This window comes from Limulus polyphemus, unplaced genomic scaffold, assembly GCF_000517525.1.
Source record: "Limulus polyphemus unplaced genomic scaffold, Limulus_polyphemus-2.1.2 Scaffold231, whole genome shotgun sequence".
NCBI classification, from domain to species: domain Eukaryota; kingdom Metazoa; phylum Arthropoda; class Merostomata; order Xiphosura; family Limulidae; genus Limulus; species Limulus polyphemus.
Genome location: NW_013665841.1, coordinates 671,572 through 688,961, shown reverse-complemented (window position 1 = coordinate 688,961; position 17,390 = coordinate 671,572). Strand labels below are relative to the sequence as shown.

At 34.1% G+C, this 17,390-nt stretch overlaps 1 protein-coding gene across 1 annotated transcript in view; it reads right to left on the bottom strand.

Moving 5' to 3' along the window:
- Nucleotides 1-4,433: 4,433 nt before the first annotated feature.
- LOC106478604 (microtubule-associated serine/threonine-protein kinase 3-like) overlaps nt 4,434-17,390 on the bottom strand; it is a 62,741-nt gene continuing 49,784 nt past the window's right edge. The window contains exons 21-24 of the mRNA XM_022382224.1: nt 13,345-13,441; nt 12,123-12,533; nt 11,523-11,737; nt 4,434-9,751 (exon numbers count right to left, since the gene is read on the bottom strand). Of these exons, the coding sequence (XP_022237932.1) occupies nt 7,994-9,751; nt 11,523-11,737; nt 12,123-12,533; nt 13,345-13,441 (2,481 nt within the window). The 3' untranslated portion in view covers nt 4,434-7,993. The remainder of the gene's footprint in view (nt 9,752-11,522; nt 11,738-12,122; nt 12,534-13,344; nt 13,442-17,390) is intronic.

The following is a 17,390-nucleotide window of genomic DNA, read 5'->3' as shown; positions in this document are numbered from 1 at the left end:
CGTCAAAGTTTTAACTGACAATACAAATCAGTGTGTGTGTGTCTTTAATAATTATCTGTGGTAACGTCAAAAGTTTTAACTGACAACACAAATCAGTGTGTGTGTGTGTGTCTCTTTAATAATTATCTGTGGTAACGTCAAAAGCACTGTAAGTCCGTAGGCCTAACGCTATCCCACCAGGGGACCTATTTTCAGACATCCTTTCGATTATTCCCTCTATTGTCAAAGTAAATACAGAACGATTATTTTACAACATTTGTTTTGATATTTTTTGCCGTTTTAGTTGTTTCTTTCTTGTTTTAACACGTGATCTCAGTTGGGCATAAATATACGTAATGCCGCACTTAAAACAAAGTAAGTAACGGTCTAACAGTAACGTTTGCTATGGTTACAAAGTTGTTAATCTAAAAAAAAAAAATATGAAATAAAATTTGAGGAAAAAAGAAAGTCAAAGAAGTACTCATAGGTATTTTTATTCTGTAGCTCAACCGAAGGGCAGTGGTTAACAGAGAATAAAATATAATTCATCCTGTGACGTCAAAAAGTTCAACTTTTATCTGGCATATAAACACACTGAGAGAATGAGGGAAATTTAGGTGCTGACCAAACATTTGTTTGACATATTATGTTGCCATGCAAAGACTTTGTTAGATGACCGTGGTTGGAGGAGGACCACTGAGGAATTTATCTGTTTTGAAGGCAGCTGTTTTTCTGATCCTTAGCAGTAAAAATAATTCAGTCTCACTGTTTATGTACTGCTTTCAACAATTTGATTTAAAGTGGGTTAAAGTACGTCGTATGCGTGATTACATTTTAATATAATATTGTTTATCTATACATCTTAAACTTAAATTGTTATACCTATACTGAAACCTTAATCTTATATTGTTATACCTATACTGAAACCTTAATCTTATATTGTTATATCATTATATAGTTCTATAAATCATAATATTATTTTATTAAGTGTGTCTATAAGTCAACCTTATAGCACTATATCTATCTGTACAACTAGACATGCGGAGGTAAACAAAAGCAAGATTGGCGAAGCACTAAGGCGTTTTAGGCTTAATAAAAATAATGAAATCACGCTTGATTGCAGACGGCTAATGAGTTCGTTCTGGTATTGAACGAAAGGCCTCCTGGGTAGTAATTTGTGGCAGACAAAAGTCAGTTTTGTTTTTACTTGCCCCTAATTAGAAAGCTGTAAGAGACTAACTATGAAGAAAGTTAAGAACCAAAATCTTTTGTAGAACGTGAATTTAAGTTTTCACTTTATATCGTTATATCTTTTGACATGTATTAGCCTAATCTCTATCTATAACCTTAATCTTATAATCGATCCATACATTTTTACTTTATATCGTTTAATCTATCTATGGTTATTTTTATCCATACAACTTACTTATATCTTTTAATAAATGTTAACATTACATCACTGAACCTGTCTATATATTTTAATTCGAGACCATTATATTTTTCTATATACTTTTAATCCATACATCATTTTCTTAATTTGAATTTAAAGCCATATAACTATAACATATTCAGATTAGAAATAGATATAACGCTGCCTCACAGTAGCTCAATAGGAAATCCGAAGGGTTATAATGCTAAAAACCAGGAGGTGGGCATAGCACAAATAGCCCATTTTGTAGCTTTGGGTTTAAAAAACGTAGATATAACACTATATGTGGCTAATTTTATGTATATATAACGTCACATGTATCTCTAATGTCAACGTTTTATTTATATTTATAGTTAAGCTTAGAAACTGAACTGATCAAAGCTAATAAAACATGAGCCTCCTACATTAAATAAGGTTACGATGTCTTATGAGCATTTTGTGATCGTTCAGAAAACAAGCCATAAACCTACGTTGTAAAAAAAAGTTGCAGACGTTTTTAATATTTTAGTTATTATAATAGCAGTTGTTATATTCGTTGTTCGGTCTCACTTATTTCTTAAAATATATTGTTCTAATTGAATTATATCCATCTTTAATCGCTTGGTTGTTAAAACAGTTTATCAATAGTTTTTATGTTCCTTCACCTGGTTCTTTTACGACATTTTGGATTGAATGTTAAGATATGCTCCAGGTTATTCGACATACAGCCCCCCGAAACGTCGTAAAAGAAACCAAAATAATTCCGTTTTAAAATCACCCGTCATAGAAAGCTTAGAAAGAACGACTTTTATACTCCTGATATATATATGTGTTTTTTTATATATATTTGGAGAATAAAGATCGTTTTTTTCTACACTTTTATCAAAATGTTTAAATCCATCCAGTATGCAGTACAAATTTTGAACGACAACAACAAATCAACATTGAAAGCATTATCTATTTATAAGGGAAAAAATTTCATATCGATATAACGTACGTGACATTAGTTTCTAATTAAATATTAAGCTAATCATTAACGTTCTGAGTACTGTACTTGATTTTGTAACTTTCTTTGTTCCTAAGCCTTGAACACTCGTACAAAATGCTCAATTACATTAATGTTTTTTTTTTTTTTTCTGATGGTTTTTACTTTGTCATAGTAGAACACGTTAAGACGGTAGAAAGTTGTCAATGTCTTTTATTTACAATTATACCGGTATGATCATCATAACGATTTCCAATCGTTAATTTCCATAGGACAGATTATGTTAAATTGTCACTTTTATAAAACTTTAAATATGAAAATTACGCCAACTAAATGTGTTATGTAATGTTGTAAATTTGTGTGCAAAAGCACAAAATCGTTTAAAGATGTTTAGGAGTTTTGGGATTAAAGCACGTACATTTTGCGATTTCACGAGATTTTTGTTAATGTTTAAAATTGTTTGTTTGTAATATAGCACAAAGCTACACAATGGGCCATCTGTGCTCTGCCCATCACGGGTATCAAAATACGGATTCTAGCATTGTAAGTCCAAAGACATACCGCTGTGCCACTGGGGGGGGGGGTATTGTTTAAGAAAACATTCACCTACACAGTAAGAATAATTTCTTTTCTCAATCAAAACATAAGCTCCATTGGAATTCAAATCATATAATATAACGGATTTTACTTAATGTAGAAACAAACAATATATATAAAATGATCACTGACTGATTGCGACTAAGATTAATCCGGTGAAGAAAAAACATTCATCGAAGTCAGACTTTTGGTGGTAAATTGTATTTGTAAACAATGGACAAAAGAAACTCTCTTTCAGTCTAGTTTTTACTTAACTTACAAATACTGAATTCTCATCACGTCAGTGAAAAAAATAAAATAAAAAAGGCACCAAATGACTCTTTCTTTTCCATTTTCTTTTGTAGATGGATCGTATACCACAATACATCCTGTAAAACTTGTGCTTTACAGAATCGTTAGATAAGCGAAAACCATTCGTTTTGTTAGTTAAGAGGTTAAGATAAGTCCTAATCAACCTATACTTAGTCCTGATGTTTAGTAGCCTTCTACAAACACGTGGTCGACGTTTTTAGTAATGTGATAAGGGGTCTTACTCTTTCTTTATCTTCTTCTCACTCTATATGTCGTTTTTACCACATAATTGTTAATGTTTGAAGTTAAGCACAAAGTTACACAATGGACTAGCTATGCTCTGTTCACCACGGGTATCGAAACCCGGTTTCTGGTGTTGTAAGTTTATAGACATGCCGCTGGGGACTGTAGTCACAGAAAAACAAAGCAAAACCTCTCATTACGTATATAAACAGGGGGTGGGCTAATAGTCCACAAAGTGTTGTATAAGAATTCACACAATATTCAGCAATGAAAAACAGCTCATATTTTTTAGCAGTTAGCTACACTCCCAAATCTAATATTTTGTAAGTTAATGGATTTTGAAAATTTAACCCTTAGAAATGTAAAAAAACACACAAAAAACAAAACATTTTGACGTTCACTGACATCATTGTATATACTATATAGAAACACACATGTGTATCAAGGTCACTGTATATACTCGATAGAAACCTATATGTACCCCAAGGTCCAGTGGTTAGTGTACCGAACTCTGAATATGAGGTTGTGTTTCACGTCCTGTTACCGAAAAAAAAATGTATTTCACACTTTCCTGCCATGGGTGCGTTATAAGAGTGACGGTAGAATCCCACTGTTCAATTAAAGTAGCCCAAGAGATGGTGGTGGTAGGTTTTTACTAGATGCCGATTCTTTTATTATTTCAAAATTAGGGACGTCTCAAATGCCTCTTTTTTTTCTTTGTAGTTGTTATATTAGTTTGCTAGAATTTTGAATAGTATCGTGTATGAAATTAAAATCAGATTATTTTTAGAAGTCAGTTTTCATAACGTCGTTAAATGAGAAAACTATGAAAGAGAAAACAAACGAATTATAACTTTATTCGTTTTAGAAAAACGCTTTTATTCTTCTATAATTTTTTTTTATGAAACGTAATCTTGACAAGTCAATGTAATTTTGTTTGTTTGTTTATTTTAGAGCAAAGCCACATTGGTCTATCGGATTTTAGCGTTGTAAGTCCGTAGTCTTAGCGTTGTCCCACCAGGGGGACAATCTAACTTTTGCAAAACACCATTCAAATTATTCACTAAAGAGTCTCAAGTACACGAAGCCAGTCTTCCTGAAAACCCAGTCTTGTTGAAAAGACACGAATATTAACAGTTACTATAATGAATTTTCTTAAATTTGATGAAGTCAAATTTAGGCAACATCATGTAGAATACATCTGACGTCATCACGTTCGATACTTGACTATTGGTGGAAAAAATACACCTGTAAAGTTCTCCTTTAAATAATCATATAGCAAGTTAATATTGAGTATCTTTAACACTGTGACAAACAACAAGAAGCTTTTTTTTTGTTAAACTTCGTGAATAACGAAATTATGCGCTAACTTTATTAGCACAGACAACTAGCTCAGTGAAAACATCATTTGAATTTCACAGACTGTTGTGAATTACTCTAATACACTAAACGAATAACCTAAATATGTGAAATACAGTGGGTTATATAATAAAATACCTATAATAAGGAGCCAGAGTGGAAGCGTATCAAACATCATTTAAAATCACAGACATAACAAATTATATTTCTAGTTTTAGATGTATTATGTTATTTTCCATCAAAATAGGATTAATGTGTTAAATAAACTGCTTTGGAGCTTTGATTATTGAAATTAAAATGTATTACTGGTGTTTTTTGTTTATTTTTGTACAAGTATTAAACATCCAGCTGTATTTTGCAATAAAAATGCATAGCTTACAGAAGGGTTCTCTAGGGGTAATCTAGTATAGTAATTTAATGTAGTAATTTTATTATGACCGATAAGCGGTCGTTAACCAGTCTTTTGAATGACAGAAAAACAAATGAACACTATGACTTTAATTCTCGCCAAAACTCTAAATATTGTGAACCTGATGCGCTGTTTACAGGGAATTTTACAGGGAAATTCAGATCTCTTGACAAAGGCGTAAAATATAGAATACTCGCTGGATTATTTTTTCTTTATGTTTCTGTAATTTTCGTTAAAATATAATTTCGGATACATTGTAGATATGATAGTTATAAAATAATATATCGTTCACTATAAAATGTATACACACTAAATTTAAAGGTCTCTTAAAACACATATAACACATTAGCTCATTACAACTAGATTCGTAAGTATACACATAAAAAATGTTAACTGGAGTAAAACATGTTTTAAGCTTTGTTTACATTTAAGATAATCAAGTAAAAGTAAGGAAATATATTCAAGCTCAGGGATAACATGTGAGTTTATGACAACATACATAAATTTCACGTAACAAAACAAAAGATTATTCCGAAATAAAGTTTTTATACTTACTGTAATAAGTTTAAACACAATTACTTTGTTATTTTAATAACTCGTCCTTAGCACATATATACAGTTTTAGATGATACATCTTCTCATATGATGCTCTCACATTTCGTCATAATAATATTTCTAGACGTCTGAAACAGTTCCACCAACAAATATTAAGTTATTTAGTATTTATTAGAAAATTTCAGCATTGCATCAAAATAACTGACAAGCGTAGCCATTGCGTATACTTTGTAAACATTAACAATTAACCATGCTCTCTTGTTGGAGTTTTTCATTAAGACTAATATCAGTTGAATTCAGCTTTTACCTTTTTCATCGAACTGTAAGTGAAAGAGATCATACTAAGCCCCTTTAGCTTTCACTGTCATTCTAATCACGTCACACCAATGAAACATTCATGCTGGGGTATCAGTTGCTATGGTAACAAGCTGTAGCAAAACGGCTTTTCCACTTATTTCCTACGGTATCTAAGGCAGCTAAGAATAAAGATAAATACCATGCAACTTATTTAAAGTTGTTTTTTCTTCTCTAGTTTAGCACCAGGCACATTTACACATTGTTTAAATTCTCAATAAAATATCCTAATTCAGGTTGTACGTCCACACAGGGAAATGGCAATACAACTAGAAAGAACTTAATGTACGTTGGATCAAAAGTCAAAACTTAACGCATTGTATTAATATCACAGAAGGTGAAGTTAAAACCAACTTCATTATATGTATTGGTGAGAGTTATACAGTCAACTGATATCAAATATATTAATCTAATAAAACTGTCATTACTAAAGAAAGCTTCTTGTGATATGCGTATATCATCACAATTACTTCTGTTCAAGTTGTTAATGTAATTAAAATGATTTGACAATAAAACTGTTGCTTTCCTTCTAACTTGACATCATTAAGTTTCTTACGTTAATCCTAGTTTGTTAGACTTGGAAAGAAAAATAACATTTTAACCTTAATTGTTTAAAACGATAAATTTGAAACTCACATTTTAATATATAATTAATGCTTTATTATTATAATGTTAACTTACTTATAACAGAATCAGGATGGTAAGTTACTCATTTTGCACAGTCATTATCGTCTGTTATAACAATTTGTATCCAAGCTTTGGAGCAGAGACTTTCGTTAATAAATATTAGAAGCAGCGGTTCAGTTTGTGGAACTACACACCATTATCACAATTTACAATCATGTTATATTAACCAGCCAAAGCCAACCACTCGTTGGGATTTTATCAGTTGCTTTCTAGAGCATATTTTAATCATTTCATATTGTACTTTATTTTTGGTAATATATTATAACTGTCCAAGCCATCAATAGTAAAGGTATACGCCATTTCTGTTACAGGCATCTTTCATCACAATAGGTATTGTATTTTGGAGAAATAATGTAAAAAAAAGAAAGCTACTTTTCTGGATGAAGGATCACATAAAAGTAAATATTAACTCAACAAATACAGGTTTTAGTATCAACGTTGTTTCTTGTTCGAATACAGAAGGTACGTCATCACAGGCTAGTAGTTACAAGGTGTGTTTAAACAGCGTGAAACACTGTACAATAAATCAGCACTATACAAGATATTCTGTCGTCACTGACAAAAAATTGAAAGATCTCACATGATTGGAATATGAACAGTGAATCAAGAAGCTTCCAGAGCGAAACAATATCAGACGGAAAACTTTGTATTGTTCTACTTATGCCGCTTTTGCATAAGCCGAAAAATGAAAACAGAAGTGGTTGGTTGGATAGTTGTTTTAACGCAAAGTTACACAATGCGCTACTGCACTCTGTCTGCCATGGGGAATCGAACTCCAAATTTTAGTTCTGTAAGTTCATAAACGTACCGCTGACCCAGAGTTATAACAGAAATGATAGAAATAAATACACATACATTATATACAATACACATATTTACACCGTGGACTATTAAATATCAGTATTACCATTTCATACACAAGTACATTGAGGAAACGGCTACCACGTCCAAAAGTATCACCAAGATTCATTGCGTAGCGAAACACCTGCAAAATATAAAATATTTCTCGAGAAATAAATCGAAAGTTCAAACATTACTTAAAAGAAACAAATTAGTATTTACAAGCACTCATTTTTTGTACGATGAATGAATTATAAATAATTTAATGGTTTTGGATTAATATAATTTAATTTTCATTTGGCGTTTCACGTAATGGTTTTGAAACGCCTTCTGTTGTATTTATTGATTCGGCTGTAGAAGGTGTTTTTCTTTTCATTGAACGAATTGTTATGTTTTGGATACCGATTGTGAGAGGGGAAAGTAAAGCTGTCTCTTCAGTATGTGTTTTTCCTGAAAGCTTATCTTCTGGGCTACTAAGTAGAACTGATGAAGTTGTTGATTTTTGTTCTATAACCAATTTCTGACCAAAGGCTTGTGAAGTTATGGGCGAGGACATGGTGACACTGATGAATGGTAGCTTTGATTGTTCATCTTCTTTACTTTGATGAGCATTATCAGATTGCAGGGTGACATCTTCAATAACCACAGCAAGCGATTGATTTTTAATTCCTGATCTCCTGCCTTTAAAGTCACAAACTGATGAAACTTTCATTACCTGAGATACCGAAGGTTGTTCTTCAATCTCAGAAAAATCTGCACTTTTTTCATCCACTGTTTGAAGCTTTGAGTTAGAGCTACAAGGCTGTTGAGTATCCTTGTGAATCTTTCGGACGGCACTGAAAAGTCCATGACTGCCAGGAATTGCCGAATGGCTAGATGAAAAATCAACTCTAGAGTTTTCATCCTGTTGTAAGCCACAAGAAGATTTGAAGCAACTCCCATCCATTTCTGTCCCGGACATTTTGGATTTAACAGTTTTTAATATAGATTCCTTCTTGGGAGAAAAGGAAGAAATAGATTCAGTGAGTTTGGAAACAAGGGAAGAGACAGGAGATGTGGAGTACTGAGGAAAACTTGTGACGGGTAGTGGTGAAAGTGCAAGAGGTGAGAAAATATGTCCACTACAAGACTCTCTTTTAACTTTTTCTTGTTTCAACTTAGTTTCTGAAGATTTAGAATACAGTCGATCCGGAGATAAAGCGCGTCTTAGAAGAGGAGAACCAGGCTCAGCACTCTTCGGTCGCATGAACATCTTTTTATTTGCACTGGTAGGTGTTCGCGTGCTACAAGAGGTAGTTCTGTGTGATATAGGGTGGTGGGTCAAGGGAAAGGCTAAAGGAGAAGTTGAGCGTAGAGAAGAGGGCGATGGGGTGCGAACTAAGGGGGAGAGTGGCACATGCCCCACTGACTTACGACGAGGAGAGCAGAAAGTCTGAATCAGCTTGTGTTTAAGGCCATGCAGAGAGCTTGGCCGTTGGAACTGAGCAGTACCTGCTGGAGAACCGGGAATACTAGAAGTGGGAGAACTACTTCCAGAGGAGTTCCCTGTGGATGGGGATGACTCAGATGTTGAACACAGTCTGTTAGCCGGCGGAGATCGTGGGCCTTTACGTTTCGGGGATCCAGGAAGAGCCTCGCCTCTTCTACTCAAAGAATGCAAGCTGTGGCTAGTAGTCAACACAGGAGGTGATCTGGACACCAACTGTTGCAAGTCGGCGCTAGCTCGTTTGTTACTTAACTTTCTGAGAAGAGTGGTTCGTCTTTTCCGGTCAGATTGTACATCTCTCTTTCCTTGACTATAACGCTTCCGTGTAACTGGACGACGAACCATCTTAATGGAAGAGGGATGTCTTTTACGACCTCCAGTTTTTATGGTAGTGCTCTCCAGTGGAGTCGTGCGGATAGTGATGCGGTCTCCTCCAGACAAGATCAGCTGCAGTACTTGGTGATGGACCAGTCCCTGGAGAGGTTCTCCATTGATGTGGGTTATCAGGTCACCAGGTTTCAGTTGTGACGCGAAGGCTGGTCCATTGTTATCCACTGCCTAAAAACAAAGACTTGTAGTCAAGAAGATTTATTCACAAGTTAAATAATAACATGCTATTCATGAATAACTGTTTCTCATTGTAGCAAACGAAAATATCACAACTATATAATTTCCATGCCACTATCACGTTTAACTCGAACTGTCATTTACAATCTATAATCTAACTGAACTGTTTTCTACGTTAATCCGTGATTCTACCAACATTAGATCTAATTCATAAATCTAAGCATATTACAGAATATAAGTTTTCTTAAACAGACAAGACATTAATAACTTCCAAGATAATCCATAAATCTGGGTGATAAATATAACGGTACGATCTCTGTCACTAACAGTGAAACTCTGATTACATGTTTTGAAATATTACATAATTAATACAGTAAAACATAAAACCACCTGCTAGTGGTAGCATAAATATATATATGTACTGTGACAGAGCTCCAACAAACTGCCATTTAGTAGCGATAAGATGCTTGTAGTACAGGACAATTACACTACATCAATGTTGAAAAATAGGTTCTCACAAACTGATGATATCCAACACACACTAAACGTATTTCATAAGTAAAAGTTTCAAATACCTTCTAGTAAAAAAATATAAAACGTTTTCAGAAAATTTCCGAAATATTGACTTCTAAGTTCTCATAATGCATTCTATTGAAAAGTGATGGACAGGAATGAACTGGTGACAATATAGAATGTTTCTAATTACATGAACCAACCAGTTCTCCAACATCCATCAGAAATTTCACTCTACTCTCCCAGTCATAGTCATGTTGCTATTAGCAGTATGCACAACTACAGAAGCAGGATATAACTGCTAGATATCGGAGAACTGGCTGGTTGACGTATGTTGGAGAACTGGCTGGTTGATGTAATTTGAAAGAGAAAAAGAGCAAAGGCTCAGTTTTTGTGTCTGTTTTCTAATACATATCTTAGCATTTTCGCTTCCTGATATTTCTTTAATGATAATTCTTATCTGTGACATTAAATAGAGAGGGTTTGTTCTCCCATAATTCAATGAATTGTTAATTTTTTTCTGGTGTCAAAATATTTACTCTTTGTGGTAGTCATTTTGTGATCAGGGGGATGTTTTTGTCACATGACTCGAAATTTTTCCCCAATTAGTTCGAGTTAAGAAATTCCTGCAAAGTGTGTTACCAGTTTTTGAGCAGTTCTAAAAGCGCAGTATCCTGTTACAAATCACCAGAAACTAGAGACTTTTCAAGTTCTTGCTAGATACATCACACTGATGCTGTACAAAGACTGCAACCACTAATGATACATCTTTTTACATTCCATGTAAACTACACCATCCTACAGAAGATCGTAAACAACTAGTTACAATAAACCTATATGGTACTAAACACTGCCTTTACTACCTATACCGTACTCATATGGTATGAAAAATGGCTACCAACTAACAACAAGAAATATATGGTAAAACTGATATGGATCAAGAAATTTCCATCAGCTAGTGACAAAACCTAAGTCGTATAAGACAGCGTCTCCTCTACAACATTATAGTAATACTTCCCCTACAACTAATACATATTAATTTGAAATAAATATTCAACTCCAGATAGTTACAGAAAACCTATGTTGCTGAACACAACGCCCATGCTAGCAAAATCATAATAATATAGTACACCTAATAACACCCACCAGTAGTAACATATCAAAACATAAGACTGCACCTTTTCTCACACTGTACTATTTTTCACTTCGAATTAAAAGATATCTCCATGGAAAAACTGAATAAACTTACCGACACCAAATGCTGAATGGTGTATACATCAGAATCGCCAAAGTACACTCTAATTGCTCGAGCTGTGAAACCAAATCCACGAAGCCCTTTGCGGATTATGATAGGTGGTTTGAGTTGAGGAATTAAAGAACTTGCTTCTCTACTGGGTGAGGTATCCCTAGAACTTGTACTGGAACCTCCTGAAGAACATGTTACAGGTTGAGATACAGTTTCATCTACGAGAGAGAATATCAATTAATTTGAGATTCGGTTGAAAAATTACAGATGCTACAAGTGTCCGGTTTGAATAAAACTTAACAATATATATCAATTACATAAAACTTTAACAATATATATCAATTACATAAAACTTTAACAATAATTATTTTTTCACCAACACCTTTAATAAATTTTCCATTTTTTTATCGACACTTTTTTAATGACTTAGCTAAATCACGTAACCCTAAAATGAACAACAAAATTAATTTATTTTCTAACGAATTTCCTTCACTACACACAACTTGATAGTAGAAACAGAAACTTAATTTATTGTGAACAAAAAACTTCCTAGCAAATTAAACTAAAAAATAATTTTACATAATCTGGTAAACATGTGATCACCTGCTGGTATTATTAATGATAAACCAGAAGCCGAAGCTGACTTCGTTACCAAACGTTCTTTCTGTCGAGATCCAAACGGTAAAGCAGAGGATGACGGAATTGGAATGTTTGGTGAGGCTTGAAGTTGGTAAGCATGTTTCCTTAGTTTCACCCAATCGTGCACAAGAATAGTGGCGCCACCTGGGGGCTGGAGAGGTGGGGGCTTGTAGTCAAGAGATGGAGCCAGGACACCTTGGATATCTTTCCCTGTACTCACCGAAAATTGAGGTGTTAATCGCTTACTATGGGCTTTATCTCCTTCCTCCTGAGTGGCTGTATTTTTTTCTCCATTTTGTCCGTGGACCGGTGACCATTGTGGGGAAACCTTACTGGCATTTCTGGAAATTAAAAACAAACCTATGTTTTGAAGTGCTTAGCGATAAAAAAAACACAGCATCATGTTAAGTTTCTACTGATATAATATTGAACGTAGTAGCAGCCAAGAGTTCTTACAATCTCAACAAAAACAATGCTTCAAAATAATTATATCCCTGTTGATCTTACCTTCCTCCTTCCCACAAGTGTCAGACAAAACATAATCTTTAATAAGAACAAACAAGAATTCATCAATCGATGATTGACCTGGCGTAGCCTGATGGTTAGGGCACTCGATTCGCAGTCTGTGCGTCGCGAGTTCGCATGTCGTCACTGAAAATTCTCGTCCTTTTAGCCTTGGGGCGTTATAATGTGACGGGCAATTCCATTTTTCGTTTTTGAATCGAATAGCCTAAGAATTGGCGGTGAGTGGTCTTGACTAGCTGCCTCCCTTCTAGTGTATAACTTCTAAATTAAACCAACAATCGATAATTTATTCAAGTCAAACAGCTAAAACGTTTAAAGACACTAAGGACAAACGGAGGAAAAATGTACAAGAAACCCACAATTTGAGGAGAACAGAGTAAGGCGAGTATTTGCAGGTGGCAGACCGGATTTACACTGGAAATGAAAAAATATACTCTTTCGAATCCTTAATTGCATTTCACCTTTACCTCTACTAACTATAGCGAACTTGCTATCTTCATTTGCAGCATTACATACATTCGACAAGCGGTGAGTTAAATCAGACGTACTTCCTGTCTTGTAGGTGTTTCTTTTTATAGTGGATAACCGCCTAGCGGTGGACTCCACATTTTCTTTGCGCAGCAAGGACACGAAAACTTCATTACAACTAATAAACGCTTACTCTTGGGAACTACATCGTTTGCAGTCTCTAAGCCGAAGGCCTTAGCATATAAACCGAAGCAACGTCCACCAGTACTATCTTCTCTGCGAAAACCATCCTTAAAACAAGAACTAAATCATTAAAACTAAGTTTTATTCTAAAAATGTGCTTTAAGGTGCGTACAGTTGGAGTTGCGTGCGTACCTACCCTATGATACCACTTAAACTTTTCTTGACTGGTATAAAATGTTGCAAAACAGCGTCTACTTGTTTTTTAAGAACGATATGTTGCAAAATACAAGGGGTGGTAAGCTTTCTTAGACATTTGAGTTCTATGTTGTCAAGTGCATTGGAAGTAACTCATTCAATTTCGAAACCTTCTTAATCATTCTTTTTTTAAATTGGTTATTAAAGTTTTATAGTCACATCATGAAGTTTCAGAGCAATAACAAGATATAAAAGTGTTAAAATGTGGATACAGTCAGTAAAATATTGGTCTGTGATAAACAACCACCTCTCAAGTACTTTGTATATTATAAACTAAGGTACCAAAAATGGCTAACTTAAAACATATTTGCATTCTACTGTTAATGTATTATTTGTGTGCAAAAAGAATAATTTAAATATAAGAAATAAAATACATATGCGCTAGCCGTCCCTAATTTAACAGTGAAAGACTAGAGGGAAGGCAGCTCGTCCCACCGCCAAATCTTGGGCTACTCTTTTACCAGCGAATATTAACATTATAACACCCCCACGTCTGTTTGGTGTGACGGGGATTCGAACCCGCGACCCTCATATAACGAATCGAGCGCCTTAACCACCTGGCCATGTCGGGCCGCACTTGTAGTAGAGTTTTATATTATTGAAAGGAAGAAACAACAGACCAAAGGCAGTATACATCATAATTCGTGCAATTTTGGAGAGCCTAAGGCACCCCAGTCCTCTACTTGTGTATGCCTGTAGGTAATAAATATTTTCGTTAAACATGAAACGTAATTTAAAAAAGAATAAAACACAGTTGTTTATTAAATCATTTATAAAAAAAATCAGACAAGATATAATTAGTAAATAAATCAATAGTTTCTTGCAAAGGAATATTAGTGTATAAAATTCAATAACAAAGCACACTGTATACAGTTCATTACGAAGGTTTACGCTCTGTCTTAAAGCATAAATTTATTTCTAGTATATTATCTCCCTTCAAATGTAAAATATAGATTTGTTTGGTCAATTTAAGACATTCGCGCGAAGCTATACAGCGGCTAATTGCGCTGGCCAACCCTAATTTGGAACGGATAGACAAAAGGCAAGGCAGCCAATCAACAGCATCCATTAATCTTTTGACCTGCTCTAGTGTGATTTGACCGTCACTTTTAACGCGACCACGGCCCATACGTACGGAGTGCGACTGTTTTTGCGGCAATGGAACGTGAACTGAACCTCGTGTCAGTGGATACTCTGTCCGGCAAACTAATCATTAGTTCATGTCCAACTTAATATATTCGTCATTTAATTTCTTTTGTAACAGTTGAATTTTATTTATTAATAATTTACATTTATAATATAATCATTCACATTGAAAAAATATAAAAAGTATCTATGCTTCATTGCATTTAATACTTCTATTGATATATCCTACTAGGTAAAATGTTAACGTGTAAAAAACTCAGAGTAATTTAAAATAACTTATTTATTTATTTATTCAAGAACGTTATGTTTTGACATGTTTTATGTTAGGCAAATAAATACTATGACCTCCTAAAGTCATTACAAGTATACCCTCTTCTACCTATTAATTAAAGTTCACGCCAAACATACAAAACTTCAATCTGAGTAATTTTTTAAAGCATAAAATTTGTTAGGAACAACCACTAACAGACGAAATTATTAGAGCTTAATATAATATTATTCAGTTGTTTGTTTGCTAATACATATAATGTTAAGGATTTCTTTTCTTTTTCACCAAAGAGACGTAGAGGCCTAATGCATTCTTTCATTGGCCATACCCGTTGCTCTGGGCTGCAGTTTCTTCCACTCACGGCTCATCAGTACAGCTTGGGTCAGCAAACCGTAGAAATTCAGTTAGGCCTCTTATAGTGGTGTAGTGTGTAGTCTACTGTATAATATCGAATAATGAATTCGACGAAATGTCATAACATTATTCACATACCTAAGTTACTTTAGGTTACTGTATGCTGGATTAAATAGCAATCAAAATCCCATAGCTGTTCGTTTGATTGTTTCTTTGTATTTAAGTGCAATGCTACACAATGGGATATCCGCGCTGTGCCTACCACAGGTATCGATCTGTGATACAAGCGAATACGTCATCACGCTTATTGTTAATATAAATAAATAAATCTTAATTAAAGAATCACTTTTTCCATCATCAACCTCAATAACTTTTTCGTTTGTTTTTTCACAGCATGTTAAAGACTTAATTATATCAGAATTTTCTAACATGTATAGACTCCGATACGAATGCTTCTTCGCCATTCGTTTCACAACTTATTAGCCTCATGCAGTTAAAAAACCCAGAAAAAACAAAACTTAAATCATATTATATTTTTAGTGTTCATTTTATCTCTATCCGATTGATCTAATTGTAATAAAATGAATAAAGATCATTCTTACCATGTTATTTTCACAACTACAGTAACAATTAATAGGATTATTGATTATTCATGATGTTAAAAAACCCAGAAAAAACAAAACTTAAATCATATTATATTTTTAGTGTTCATTTTATCTCTATCCGATTGATCCAGTTGTAATAAAATGAATAAAGATCATTCTTACCATGTTGTTATTTTCACAACCACAGTAACAATTAATAGGATTACTGATTATTCATGATGTTAGAAAAACACGTAGGTTCAAGAAGTCTTGATAGAAATAAATAAAAACCCTATAACCCGAGCGATTTCGAAAGGTGGACCTTTCTTCTTCACGGGCAAACAGTTTGCCCCTCAAGAAGAAAGGTCCATCTTTCGAATGCGCTCGGGTTATAGGAATATTGATTACATACGGTTAGCTTATCTTTTAGTAAAATCCTTTTAAATCTATTATAATAACAACATGATATGAAGCCAAAATTTAATTTAGTTTTATTTGTAAAGCGTACACACAGTATACGATTTTCTTGGTAGAAATGACTGGCCCCCCAATGGTACAGCGGTATGTTTGCGGACTTACAACGCTAGAATCCGTGTTTCGATACCCGTGGTGGGCAGAGCACAGATAGCCCATTGTGTAGCTTTGTGCTTAATAACAAACAACAAAAAAATGGCTGAACAATTTTCAGTTTAAAGAATAAGCTCGCAGAACATTAAAAAGGTATAGATGTATCAAAGTTTATATACCATATAATTTTATCTAGTGATTTTAATCTTAAGACATTTTTAATGTGTACCGACTTTTAAACATAGTTAACTACAAGTGTTACGCTTTGACCATCACTGGAAAACGGGTGCAATGAGTTGGGATCTCATTGTGTGCAATTATTTATCAGCGACATATTTAAACTTGAATAATAAAATTATATAACAGTGAATAAAATATATACGATTCCTGAGGGTTTGTTTATAATGAAGCACAGAGTTACACAGTGGGCTATCTGTACTGTGCCCACCAGCGGTATCGAAACCCGATTTTAGCAAGCCTTCAGACTTACCGCTGATACACTGGGGGGGAATTTTTGAGGGAAATTCAATCGAAGATTATGTGCACAGTAACTGCACAAACTAAACATGAAGAAGAATACAACAACCCACCTACACAAACTAAACACAAAGAAGTACATGGAAACTCACACGACCAAGAAGGGACACAAAAAGAAGTACACGAAGATAATCTCCAAGAAACACCAGAGGATCAAAACAATTTCATACTAGTGCAATCGAAGAAAACAAGAAAACAAACAGCACAAAACACAACCAATCCTACAAATGTAACACACAAAAATATACCACAAAACGCTATTATAATCCAAGGTATTCCAGCACACTACAGGGAACCACAACTTGCGGCTGAAATCAAACGATGCAAGCCGAAAGTTCACATCAC